Raw genomic sequence first — 12,729 nt, 5'->3', positions numbered from 1 at the left:
CTATTTATAAAAGTAATCACCAAAAACCGTTAAGGTACTCTTCTAGCAAGTATTTGGGGATTTACCCTTCTTCTTACACAGAAAATATATCAAACTCAAATTTCTACCCTTACAAGACGATTACCTTTGCAACCAGTACCTTTATAGCAAAAGCCAACTATATCAATATTGAAATTCAAAACAGCGAACAATATATATTATAATTCGTGGCTATATGTAAAAGAAGGTAGGAAATTGATCTTATTCTCCATTGATTCCGGGCGCTATTGGTCACTGGGAAGTTGTCTCTTAGGATTGTTTAATGGTCTGCCATGGTTACATATAGAGAAATGTCTCACTCCGAAATCGGAATCATAAACACTTTTGCAGAGTGGCTGTATATCCCAAGAGAAGAAACACCTTTCTGTAATAAAAAAAAATGCGAATTCGTAAGCCCTTTGACAGGACTATTAATGCATCCGACTATTGGAGTGAATGTAGGTGGGCTCAGCTGTCGATCGGACTCATCACCCTGTTGACATATATATTACTAACCCCAGAACCTTCTTCGCACGGACCTTTCGCTTCCGAAACAAACTCCAAGGATCGCCCTGCTTGATGAAGTAGAGTAGACAGCGGGAGTAGGTAGTACAAGTATTCATCCGGATTCCAATACCTCGGACTGCGAAGATCTCATCGCATCCTCCCCACGCTGTAGGGCAGAATCAACGTTAAACGGTGGCTATGCTTCCCTACTTACGTACCATGTTCCTTTCTGACAGATTGTGGGCAATGTGTAAAACCGTTGGTTAACAAGCCGATCACACCGTTCTTCAATCGGAGTGTTTGAAGCCCGAGAAGTTGCACTTTCTTTATGAGGGGGCACCGTGAGGTGGCTGACGCATTCTCTACATTGGGAAATGATCGCCTACTCTGCCTAAAAATGTATGTATTTGTGTAGCCACAGCCACACGTACACCACCTATTTGCCGCCACATGCACGGCCACATCAGAAACATATTTTAGCCTTCCCTTAAATCCGCATCGGAGTAGCTGGTGAGCTGTCATAGCCAGAGTGCGTACGTCACACACCAGGCGCGCCTGGACTGAAGCAATGTTATTTCCGGACGAGTCAACAACATAAATCTCATGATGCCCCACAGATTGTATACAGGTATTTAAATTTCTATTAATCACGAATATGCTGATATCAATATCAACGAAGCCTTCCAAGATCAACGATATCGAGTTCACCACCGACACGGCCCCTTGAATAGCACATCCAACGCCTCTCGACTCCCGTAATGGGTAATCATCAGGACCTTCTTAGCAGGAGCGATATCATCGCGCTTATCATTGGTGGCATAACGATTGCTATCAACCTTATCGCCATAAACCACCTCTGCCGATGCTACTACAGACGGAAACTAGTACGTTTTGGAATCCATGTATTTATACATACACTTTCCCCAGAACTAACGTCTTATAGCACGAACAAGCAGTATCAAATAACACAAACCTCAACGGCACCACGACATATACTGCAACAGCACCCCCTCAACCGAACAGCCCTATCAATGACTATCGAGAAGCAAACTGTCTACGCCCACACAGAGTTGATCTCGAGAGCGGACTAGGCAGCAATAGGCAAAATACAAACCATATACCCACCGCCCCGAATTTACAGGCCATCCTCGCAGGCGCTCCGAACATTCAGTTTGTCATTCCACCCCTCCCACAACGACCGCCGCCGGTGCAGCGGAAATTGGAAGATGAGGGGATAGGGCGACATGGATTATCACTCGACAATGACAGATAGAGTTCCGTCTGTTGGGAGGGAACAAAAGGTTGTTTATGCTGAGCAGTAGTTGTGGTACATCTTGTTGTACCCCGTGACCGCATGGTCGGGGGATTGGGAAATGTAGTTTGGGTATGAATTTTATGTGATAGCTTTAGGAGGGGGGGGGGGCGGTGTAGCTATAGTTGTATTTATGAAGAGATGATTAGATGAAGACACGCGGGCGTGGCTATGTGGGGCTATGAGGCGTAAAAAATATGAAAGAAAGGAAAAACGGTAATACGGATCGGGATAGATATGGTTTTAAATCGGGATTTTCCCTGTGCAATTCGGGAACGGGAATTGTCTTCTCTTCTGATACATACATATTGTACCTGTCATTATTATTGTCTCTTTTGACTCACGTACGTACGTATATAAGCTCGAAAACTAAAGACAAATATTCATTCTATCAGGGTCGATCTGTGCATTTAGCAAGGTGAGCGCGAGTTCTCAGCGGTCGTGCTAAAGGTTATGCCGGATAGTGTCTAGCTAAACGACTAGCGTAAGACTAACAGCCTTTACACATAATGGTTGTGCCGAATCATGGAAAATGGTCGTGATCGAGTGATAGTTCATGATGAAATACCGGGATTCGGGCCTGATGACGAGCACCAACAAGAACTCCAAGGCTTAGCACCGATGAAGAGTGTGTACAAATGTTGGAATTAGCGTCTCTGCTAGAATAGTGCTTCCCTGCGAGTTGGGAGATATAGGTTGATGACTCGCACTGTACCTTTCCTTAAGCTTCTACTCTCGTTGTCTCTTCTCTTCCTTCTCAAAGCTGTTGAATGTTTTTATGGTAGAACAATAAAGTATCGATATCAAATAAATGCCTACGTAGACCGGAAGCCTTTGTTTCGCGATATTCGGGCCACCCAAGCTTTCCGTTACACTCTAAGCAAATGATTGGCTACTGCACACTCCATGTGCATGAACGAACATACCAACAGCAACAAACAACGTATCAAAATGAGCCAGATTTAGCCTTTCCTTTGGCCCCATATTCAGCCAGGCCGTGGAAAATTCTGTGCCGCGGCGTTATGAGCCCCAAGCCGGGGAGCAAAGAAGAATTAACTAACGCGTCCTTGTGAATACTACTTACCCATTGGTCGAGATGACTAAAACTTTGGGTTTGTGAGATTGAGGCTCAACACGTATTTGACCAATCTGAAGCCTGGTATTCCCGAGCCAGTTCAATGTGTTATTTTTGAGATTTTACGGTCAAGTACTTATGTATTGGCTGGGGCCGGCTTGGTTTGGAAAAATGGAACATCTTCTTTTTCGTTACGTACATACATACTAGCAGTTGGCTGAACTCGCGAGCGCGAGTTCCTTTTACTACATGTACCGGGGGTGCACGTTAAATACCGAGACGCCTTGAATTTTGTATGGAAATCGCCCATAGCAACCAAAAAGTAGCCAATGAATTTTGGTCTTGGCCCTGAAATTTGTATGGAGGAAAAAAATACCGAGACGTTTTATCTATGTTCACTTAAAAATATAAATATTTTCCTAAAAATACAAAAAAATAACCAGTGAATAGCCCTTTCCCACAGCTCCATCCAAGTATCGATTTGAAGTTATCAAAGAAGTTTTGGTGAAGTTCGAAAAGAACAGGAGTAGAAAAGAGGTTGAGGAGGTTGCATTGCAAAAGCTGCAGGACATGCTAACCAAATACCTGCTTGGCTGCCAATTGTCAAAAATATGTATATCAGCCCAATCAGAGCCCTCACTTTTAAAAATTACCCAAAAAGGGATTCTCAGTACTTACCCTTAACCCTCGGTACAGCCACTCTCAGGCTGCAAAAGTGTTCGTGATTCCGATTTCGGAGTGAGATATTTCTCCATATGTAACCACGGCGGACCATCAAGAACCCCCCAAGTGAAGACTTTCCCAGTAACCAATGGCACCCAAATTAATGAAGAATAAGATCAATGACCTATCTTCTTTTTATACGTAGTCACAAACTATATTATATATTTTTCGTTGTTTTGAATCTCAACTTTAATTTGATAACATCAGTATTACGGGTGCGCCACACTGCGCACTAACCTTAAACCATATCACGAACACTTTTGATGAGTGGCTGTACTTAACTCTGCCTTTCGTGCCTTTCGCGCCCCCCCACTCAGGGTTCTCCCCGCCAGTGAAGGGACGACTTAACCCGTTGCCAGTTTATGATTCCCCCATATACCATCGATAACCCCGTTGACCTCCTCCTACAGATACCTCCTTTAAGGTATCGATCGATCTCTTAATACCACCCAGTTAATACAATTTAATGATTAATACAATTTAATGATTTACCTCCCCATACCCAACACCACCCAGTATATTTTAAAGGTTTATAATTCAGTTTATGCAGTTAAAGGAGAGAAAGACCTTTACCAATTAATTTGACATATCTTTTAAATCTGGGCATTCTGGGTGGTGGGCTGGTTGCTATGCAGGGTCAGGGTTTCCGCTCTCGACCAATGAGAGGTCTCGGGTGCGCGAAAGAATTAACGACAGTACATATTAGACTTAGTTCCTAGTATTTGTTTTAACTTAGGAAAGTTCCGTTGCGATCTATTCATAATATTACCTGTAAATAGAAAATCAAGGACTAGACCCAAAATTATGTATTTGCTGAGACTAGACTGAGAACACGGTTGCCAAGCATCATCAAATATCACTCGGGTATCAAATCCGATTATCCCTTAAGCCGTCAGGACCGATTTCAATCTCGTTACTCATACCTAATGCGGAAGTCGTGATATACACCTCGAAGAACGGTGAAAGTCACAATGCGCTCGAGTACAGGACTGACGTATACGAGGAGGGGAACAACAAAAACACCGAGCGTCATGTGGCGCATAGCCAGAGCAAGAAGAAGACGTATGGTACTCGTAATGAAGGCGCGGAGCACAAGACGAACAGGTAGAAGGACGCTGACAACAAAAGCAGGAAGCAGGAGAGGCCGGGGGCGGGTGTGGGGCATGGTCTCTGGTAAGGCACCCGCTGCGCAACCATCTCTGCCGCGGTTACCGCGGGCGAAAAGTGGTAGGATTAAGCGCGCCATAATCACAATGCTTACACATAATCATATAACCCCTTGCCCTCATGCTAAAGAGACCACAACAACACCCTTTGCAGCTAGAAACCATCCTCACCAAGCTGGAACACCGGCCCTACACTCACCCCCCACATGGGATCGACATCAAAACCAGAATAGAGGGCCAGAGCCGGCCGCACCACGCACCACCCGTAGTCGTACCAAACATGCAGGCTTCTCTTGCAGGTGCGCCGAACATTCGGCGCGACATTCGGCCGCGGCGCCTTGGTCTCGATCTCCCACAAGGGCCACCAGTAACCCTATGGAAGTTGGAAGATGAGGCTGATGGGCGGCATGGATTATCACTCGGCCGTGGCGCTAGGGCTCCACTTGGCGAGCACGACCACGGGATCGCGGGATCCGGGATTGCATATATATGTTGAGAGGTAGTTATTGATGACAATGTGGCGTGGTCCTAGTGCTGCTAGAATGGTTGGGCAATCGCGTCATGATATGAAGATATGAACGTTTATGTAGCCACATGGCGATAGGAGGGTAGAAATTTAGGCATTAAAACGCTCAATATGAATGAAAACACAAGGGCGAGGGTGTCTGGCTGGGCTATATTGACCAGGTGTGTTGGAGTTAGTCTCTTTCCTGTTCAGTTCAGGAAAAATATGTGTCTTCTTCTCATACCTATATTTCATTGTTATCTATTTCACCTATAGACCTTGTATAAACATGAAAATTAAAGACAAGAATTCGATTGGCTGGGAATCTGTGTCATATGTTTACAGGATAAGCGAAACCTCTTCGTGCTCACGCTACAAACTGCGCCGGTTGGTAGTAGAATGTGCCGAGTGATGAAAAGCCCGTCAGCGAGTGATACTTCATGATGCATACTTGGATTCGGGCGTACTGATGACGAGTACCAACGATTTGCACCCGATAAAGAGTGTGTATAAAGACCTACTATGGATAGACTGTCACGGAGGCAATAGTAGTTAAAGGCTATCATAAGTTCGGGTTCTATATAACTCATTGCTGCTACTTCCAATCGACCCTCTAAATACCAACTTATCCCTACGGTACAATTCTTTGGATGTAGACAGGTAAGTCATCTCCCGGCAGAGGTAAACCGGGGGTTGAACAGGTTAATATCGACCACTTTGGGGGTTTTCTGATGAACTATCCCAGGAGGAAGGTAAAGCTTGGAGGTAAACTTGCTCCCCGGGCTTACAAAATTGCTCACTTCTAGTAGTAGATATATCAAACTTGTAGTATAGTGGATAAAGTGTATGGAACCTCATATATGCGCTCAGGTTCAACCCATACTGACTTTTATTTTTTTATTCTGCGAAACAGTAAGGATTATCTATTACTGAGGGTAAGGATAATTCATCCCTCCTAGCACACTATTCCTTTATAGCCATCTCCCATGAGGGATAAATAAGGCACAATTTCGTGACAGCCAAATTCTTGCACCTCAACGCCCAGGACAGGTGAATTAACTTTTCCAAATTGTACCGTAGGGTTATTTTCTTAATCAAAATATTTGCCAAAGCTTGAATTATCCTAGGATGTCTACCATGACACCTGAAGGTATCGGGCCTATTCTGGGTTGCTGAGTGCTCTGTTCTACCTCAATCTGACCAACTATCCTCACGCAAAGCGTTGGTTCTGGCCTTCGCCGGTGAGAATAACGAATTCAATAGAAATGATGAGGAGTATCGCCAGAGATGTGTACTGCTATTGAATTTCGCTGCCCTACTAAAGGGATATAATCTGCACCGTTGCTATATCACAATCAAAACCCAACCCATATGCATCGAAATCACAAAACACACCACAATCACCTAATATAAAAATTCATAACCTCCGACATAACGTCTCTTTTCAGCTGTGTGATCCTATAGTAATCAATAGTCCGAGGAAAGAGAATACCCAAAGCACAGTCGATCAAAACCTTTAAAATACACATTGCGTACTCGTACTTGGTTATAGAGATATATACTAATTAGATCAACTGATCCCTCCTGGCCCTTTTCAACCTCTGTATCTCCTCTGCCATACTCGGGAACCCAGATAAGACGCTCTCCTCAGCAGCAATCTTTCTTCCGATCTCGAGACTCATTGTTAACAACATTGTCCCTGCGTCCTCAAGTTGTTGATGCATGACCGCAGGGTGCCCATGGGCCTCGTCAAACCCGGGGTAAAGAACCGCGTCTTCAAGGTTCGTTGTGCGTTCTTCTTCCTTGGATAGGAACTTCGTGATCATGGACTGCATTAGGATGTGGTGGTGCGTGAGTTTATTTAGTCTGGAGAGAGCGCTGAGAGCGGATATAATGGATATCGGTTGCAGGTTATTGGAAATTGTGGGCGAGTTGTGAGTTTTGTTGTTAAGAAGGTTATCTTGTGAATAGTGATGTGTGGTTTGTCGGGTGTTCTTGGATAGATGTTGCTATCCGTGCCTTATATATGCGTTTGGGTTGATCTTGGCGAACTATGACTCCCAAGTTTTCATGAAGGCGCCCATATATGATTTTACACCCGGCAACCAAACAACACTGGTGGAAAATACTACATGAAACCAGCCGGTATATCACCCCCTTATGGACTTCTAGTCATGCTTATTTAACCTCAGGTTATTTTGGAACCACCCAGGATATAGCCGGGGATTTATACTTATAGCTTGGCCGGTGGTGCGGGGTGAAAAATAACATAGGCCGACCCATAATCCTGCCCGGTTAGCCCATCGCGGAGCGTGATATCATAGAGTATATGTAGTTTGGATTAGGTCACGGGTAAAACAATGGTCAAGAATCTAATCATTTAACATTCCCACTAATTCATCGATTCAAAGATCTAATCAGATCTTCTAAATACTTGTACCAACTCGTCAAGATTCCAAGTAACCACTCACGAATATATGGGCCTAAAGAAGTCTTACTGTAATCTGTAAGTACGCAACATTTCTTCCATCTCAGAAGCTCTTTCTTCCATTCTGGAAGCGATTCCTTCCAACCTTGATAGCTGCTCCTCCAAAATGGCATTCCTATAATTTAAATAAATCTCAAATGAAGATACTCTGACCCTTTTCAACCTCCTTACCTCTCTGCCCGTGTGCTCCGCACGCCCTTCAAGACTCCTTCATGAATAGCAATCTTACTCTCGAGTTCCAGACTCATGGTGTCAAACATCGACAGCGCTTCTTCACATTGTTGACGCATGAATAGAACACGCTCTTGGGCCTCCGCGGACATGAGTTCGGACATGGAGTTATCACAGCCCTCTCTGTAGTTTCTTTCAACGTTAAGGAGGTGGGTACATATGGTCTCAAGTAGGACGTAGTGGTAAGTGAGTCTGGTTAATTCGGCGAGAGCGGCACAGGTAGTTGCAGATCGTTGAGTACTGGCCATGTTGAGTATGAGTGAGTAGTGTTGTTTCGATGAACGTTTAGCTTGGTATGGATGACGGTTTTGTTCAGATGAATATTTGGTTTGTTACTGGAAGTAATGTTGTTCGATGTAATGTTGATGTATTATCAGGAGAGATTACCGTCTGTGCCTTATGTATATATAATTCCGAGGAGCTATGGACTTCGAGCTTTCATGACACTCTAGAAGTTGAAAATTAAGTTCCCTGGCTTGGGACTAAGATTGTATTAGGCTTGGTTGAAACTTGTGCGTAATTGACGCATCATTTGAAAGATTCAACTGAAAATGTCTTCAAGTTTTCTGGATAAGCAAGGTATTGTGCAGATATTTTGAGTCAATGATGTCTTCTAGTTCCTTAATTTTAGTGAGAGAAGGTTGTTACTAGCAGTTAAGCCTGTGTTGCCGTTTACCCTTCCTAGTCGCATACGGAAGAATGTTTCTGACGGGTGATATTCCATGACCCAACGCCAATTGACCTGAGGCCACGCCTCAGGCCAAGACCGGGTTAGGTTTCGAATCGAAGGTTCCGATCTATTTTTATCCCTTCGTTCGTGCCCATATACTCCACACAGGAACTAAACGATAACCGGAGAAAATACCCGTCGAAAAGGAGGTCACAGATCACTGTGGCCTAATTCTAGCGGTTCGCTGAGTTTGGGCTTAGTGTATTAATAACTAAGGTTGTTGGTACCATAGCTAGTAACCTGAAAGAAAAGAAGGAAATTGTATTTAGGGAGTGGCGGCTGATCAACATCAGTTTAGTACTGGCCAATTGTCTTCCATAGTGCGGCGCGTGTCGCTGGTGAAGCCACATGGTAGTAGCAAAGAAGACGTAATCGGGACAGGTAGCGGATAAGGTTGAAAGAAGAAACGTACATGTAGCTTAAAGGTGTACGCTCTGGAGTCGCGCCCACCATCGGTTTCGATACATGTCATGAGCGAATTGGAATAGACTCTAGAGAACTGCCAGAAACAGCCTGCAACGTGTGGCGCACGCGGAGTGGACACATTCCCACCTTGACTGGCTTTTGGAACCACCCAAACATATTACTGCGAACAGTAGTAGTAAGACCACAATACAAAACGACCACAGGCAAATACTAGCACTTCCAGGCATCGTTTACGCGATAAATTCCGTCCAACTCTCTATCCAACGATTTTTCACCATGCTAGGTTAGACATCCTTATTCCCGACCTTAATGTTCTCCAAGCGACGAGAGGTCTTGAAGTCTTGTTTGAGAATGTTGTCTCAAACAGCTCGACACCAATGTCTCTAATTGCTCTCGGGACGGTTTGGAACCCCCTCAGTATCCCTTAAGCCGTCAGGGCGGATCAGGATCGGCACTCAAACCCTGTGATATAAGAGGCGTGGGGAACGGACTTCTATCACGACCTATCGTGAATGCGGCGCATGCAGAAGAATATAACTCCCACACTGTATGAGTTGATTTCATCACGATTACCGGAAATGGTTTGGGTGCCGCTGATTTTTCAATTTGGCCTGATGATTGAGAGTGAGAGAGTGGATATATTCGGACTAAACCAGAGATTCCTGGTGCTGACACTATTCCCCCATCACTATTTGTCAACTGATTTTATGTTTTGTAAGGCTTTGCCGGGAAAAGTACTGTTCGCTAATTAGACGACGAGAAAATATGGTTGCCAAGGCTCATGAAATATCACTCGATCATATCTCATATATGGTGCCCCTAGCCTTTTTTTTTTTTTTTGTTTAATTCATTGTGCCCCTAGCCTTAAGGGTGACATGGCGCATATGGAAGTGGAATATTTATGGCTGCAATGTGACTCTAAAGGTTAATCAAAAGGTCCGTTTCTAATCATCTTGGTACCTCACTACCACGGCTCAGGTACATAGGTTTACTTTTTGGGGTATAAATGGGTATAATGCTGTTCCACTTTGTTTACTCTTGGCGCCTTTTACATACAAAAACAGCCAATTTCAATCTCTTATAACTTTATAACCATGATAGATATCAAAAATCTGTCAGGTCATTTTGTTCATCATTTTCCCTAGCTTTTGTTCTGATATCTATTAGGTTGGTGAAGTTTTAAGCGATTGAAATCTCGTTACCTTTAAGATCGGGGGCACCATATATCTTTTCTTTTTGTTTAACTTATTAATTTTCATATATATCACTAGGCCTGGACTAAATCATTCTAAAAGATGGAGGTCTTGCAAAATTAGCTGTATGGTTGTTCGTCGCCTACACTATGTCTACTACGGGAAAGTGAATATCCATTTTCTTACGAGGTCTTTACTCCTCAGTTCATCTTTCACGGCCCCAACAAGGCGAAGGGCGGTTTCATCTACTCTACTGCTACTTATCCTCTCCAGCTAGTGTTCCACATGATTGCAAGTTGATTAACCGCCTCGACCATACTCAAATCATTCCACAAGGTCTTCTCAACGATGAGTATCCTTGCCCGACCTTCATCAATCATTTCCCCCAACATTTTAATAGCTTCCGTAAATTCCCAGCCCACGAATCCAATCCGCTCATGTAGGTCGGGAAATGGTTCTGGATCAAGAATGGCCCTGCGAATTGCCACCTCATATAAGGTTATACGTCTTGAAAGCACTGTGTGCAACTTAACACGCATGCCCCGGAGTAGCATTTCGGCTCTGCTCAGTTTGGTAAGCTCTGCAAGAAGTGTAGTAGACGACATGTTGGGCAATATCAAATCTATGCTAATATGCTTTCCTGTATATACGGTTAGTGACAATATAGATCTGTAGGTGATGTTGTTCGCACATCATACACTAGACTATGGTACAGTTAAAGTACGTTTAGGTTTCATGGTTTCAAGATTTAAATAATTGTTTAACTTGACTTGAAGCGTTTTTCAAGCTTTACAATAGATGATCTTGGATATTCGGTTACTAGAAAAAGATATCCTTTGTAATTGTTAGATCGATGACTCGAACGGATTTTCAGATTACTAGTCTAACATACTAAGAAAACCTATAACTTATATTCAAATAAAAAGTTTATGTGAGTGATATCTCATAACCTCAACTAGGACACTGAGTTACATGCGCATGTTTGCCTCTGCCCCCTTTCATGCACTTAAAAGAAAAAAGAAAGAAAAAAGGGAAATCTAGCAGGCGTAGGAAAGGTCTATATAGTAATATGTTGAGAACGGGCTGGAATCATTTGAAGGCTTAGTTGTAACCCATATAATTCTACGCATCTCTCCTCTTCTCATGCATAGGAGATTAAATCATCTAATGCATATCTATCATCCCATGAAGTTCTTACTTGACGGTCTGTATTCATAAGCGCCAGGGGATATTCAGTTCTGCAAAGACGATCATGCACCACTCTAATACCCTTTTTCTCCCTAAGTAAATCAAAAAAACGTAAACAGTTTTCGCACGCCTTTGCCTGGAAGAGAGTAAAGTTGCTTCCACTTCTCTTGCTACCCTCCATGCAATGAACCAATATTGAAGGGTTACAGTCCCTATCAGGAATGTTCACTAGGCGTATAGCAATAGAGAACACCTCACTGGAGCGCCTTGCCGCCACCACCATCATGGGTACCGTTTCGGCGCAGTTTCCGTCCCGATTTTGATCGGGACTAGTATTCCGTGACAGCACTATCTGGGGTGCAAGGATCCCTCTGGACGGGCCATGTATTGCGTCTTCTAAGCTCTCCAACCTTTCCTGCCGCCAGCGGAGGTTGCTCATTTCGTTTTTCGACTTGAAAGCTTTGGCAAGGTAGCATTTCGAAGTTCCACAAATGAAAATTGTGGACCCGCATCTAATATCTCGGCAGTACATGACACATACCATGCGCACCTTCTTTCTGGACTTCGGACTGCCATCCAACTTACAGAGGGCGCCCAGTACCACCGCCACAAAAAGAGCCCAGTCATGCGCTTCTCTCGTTGATGTAAATTTTGCTATAGGGTTTGTCATTGTGATTGACAGAACCGCGGAAATGGCGCAATTTATATAAAAAACCTTGATAACGACGCCATGGACTTTGATATTTACCGGGCTTATGTCGGAAAACTTATTGCAGCTGGATCGTCAGTAGTTAACAAGTGCTGCTCCTAATATTAAAATAGGTGACCTACAAGAATGGGTCGATGATGCTGTGCCAAACCTTTTCGAGATCGGCCTTCTCTTGTTTGCTTATTTGGTCATTGTCATTGCGTACCGTAGCTTGCCCCAAGAATTTGTGAATTTCGGGGCGAGTATAACCCAAAATATCTTGAAGGACAAGGGGGCTCTCAAAGGGTAGTCGATAGTACCTGGCCCTTGACTGAGAGGAATAAGAACTCATGATGGTTGGTAGGATGTGGAAGTGAGAGATTCTTAGTAAGATGCCGATATATTGAAACTTAAAATATAAGCTAGAATATCTCAATGAAGAGCTCCGTTATATAAGTTTAGGTTGATATTTACCATAT

The 12,729-nt window shown here is 43.7% G+C and overlaps 4 protein-coding genes across 4 annotated transcripts; 1 reads left to right on the top strand and 3 right to left on the bottom strand.

Moving 5' to 3' along the window:
* Positions 1-1,131: 1,131 nt before the first annotated feature.
* LAJ45_03735 (uncharacterized protein) lies at positions 1,132-1,798 on the top strand (the record flags this gene model as incomplete). Its single annotated transcript, XM_046113319.1, has 4 exons — positions 1,132-1,153; positions 1,205-1,227; positions 1,299-1,409; positions 1,469-1,798. 4 exons carry the CDS (start codon positions 1,132-1,134, stop codon positions 1,796-1,798), a joined length of 486 nt encoding a protein of 161 aa, XP_045973612.1.
* Positions 1,799-6,871: 5,073 nt separating this feature from the next.
* Positions 6,872-7,141, bottom strand: LAJ45_03734 (uncharacterized protein; the record flags this gene model as incomplete). The annotated part of the gene is made up of 1 exon (XM_046113318.1): positions 6,872-7,141. One exon carries the CDS (start codon positions 7,139-7,141, stop codon positions 6,872-6,874), a length of 270 nt encoding a protein of 89 aa, XP_045973611.1.
* Positions 7,142-7,800: 659 nt separating this feature from the next.
* LAJ45_03733 (uncharacterized protein) lies at positions 7,801-8,129 on the bottom strand (the record flags this gene model as incomplete). The annotated part of the gene is made up of 2 exons (XM_046113317.1): positions 7,801-7,909; positions 7,966-8,129. The coding sequence occupies 2 exons, from the start codon at positions 8,127-8,129 to the stop codon at positions 7,801-7,803; spliced, it is 273 nt and encodes a 90-aa protein (XP_045973610.1).
* A 2,505-nt stretch (positions 8,130-10,634) lies between these two features.
* Positions 10,635-10,979, bottom strand: LAJ45_03732 (uncharacterized protein; the record flags this gene model as incomplete). The annotated part of the gene is made up of 1 exon (XM_046113316.1): positions 10,635-10,979. One exon carries the CDS (start codon positions 10,977-10,979, stop codon positions 10,635-10,637), a length of 345 nt encoding a protein of 114 aa, XP_045973609.1.
* Positions 10,980-12,729: the final 1,750 nt, after the last annotated feature.

This window comes from Morchella importuna (genome assembly GCF_003444635.1).
Source record: "Morchella importuna strain M04M26 chromosome Unknown Morimp01GS008, whole genome shotgun sequence".
In the NCBI taxonomy this organism is placed as follows: domain Eukaryota; kingdom Fungi; phylum Ascomycota; class Pezizomycetes; order Pezizales; family Morchellaceae; genus Morchella; species Morchella importuna.
The sequence above is the reverse complement of the archived record's forward strand: the minus strand, read 5'-3'. Positions and strand labels throughout refer to the sequence as shown.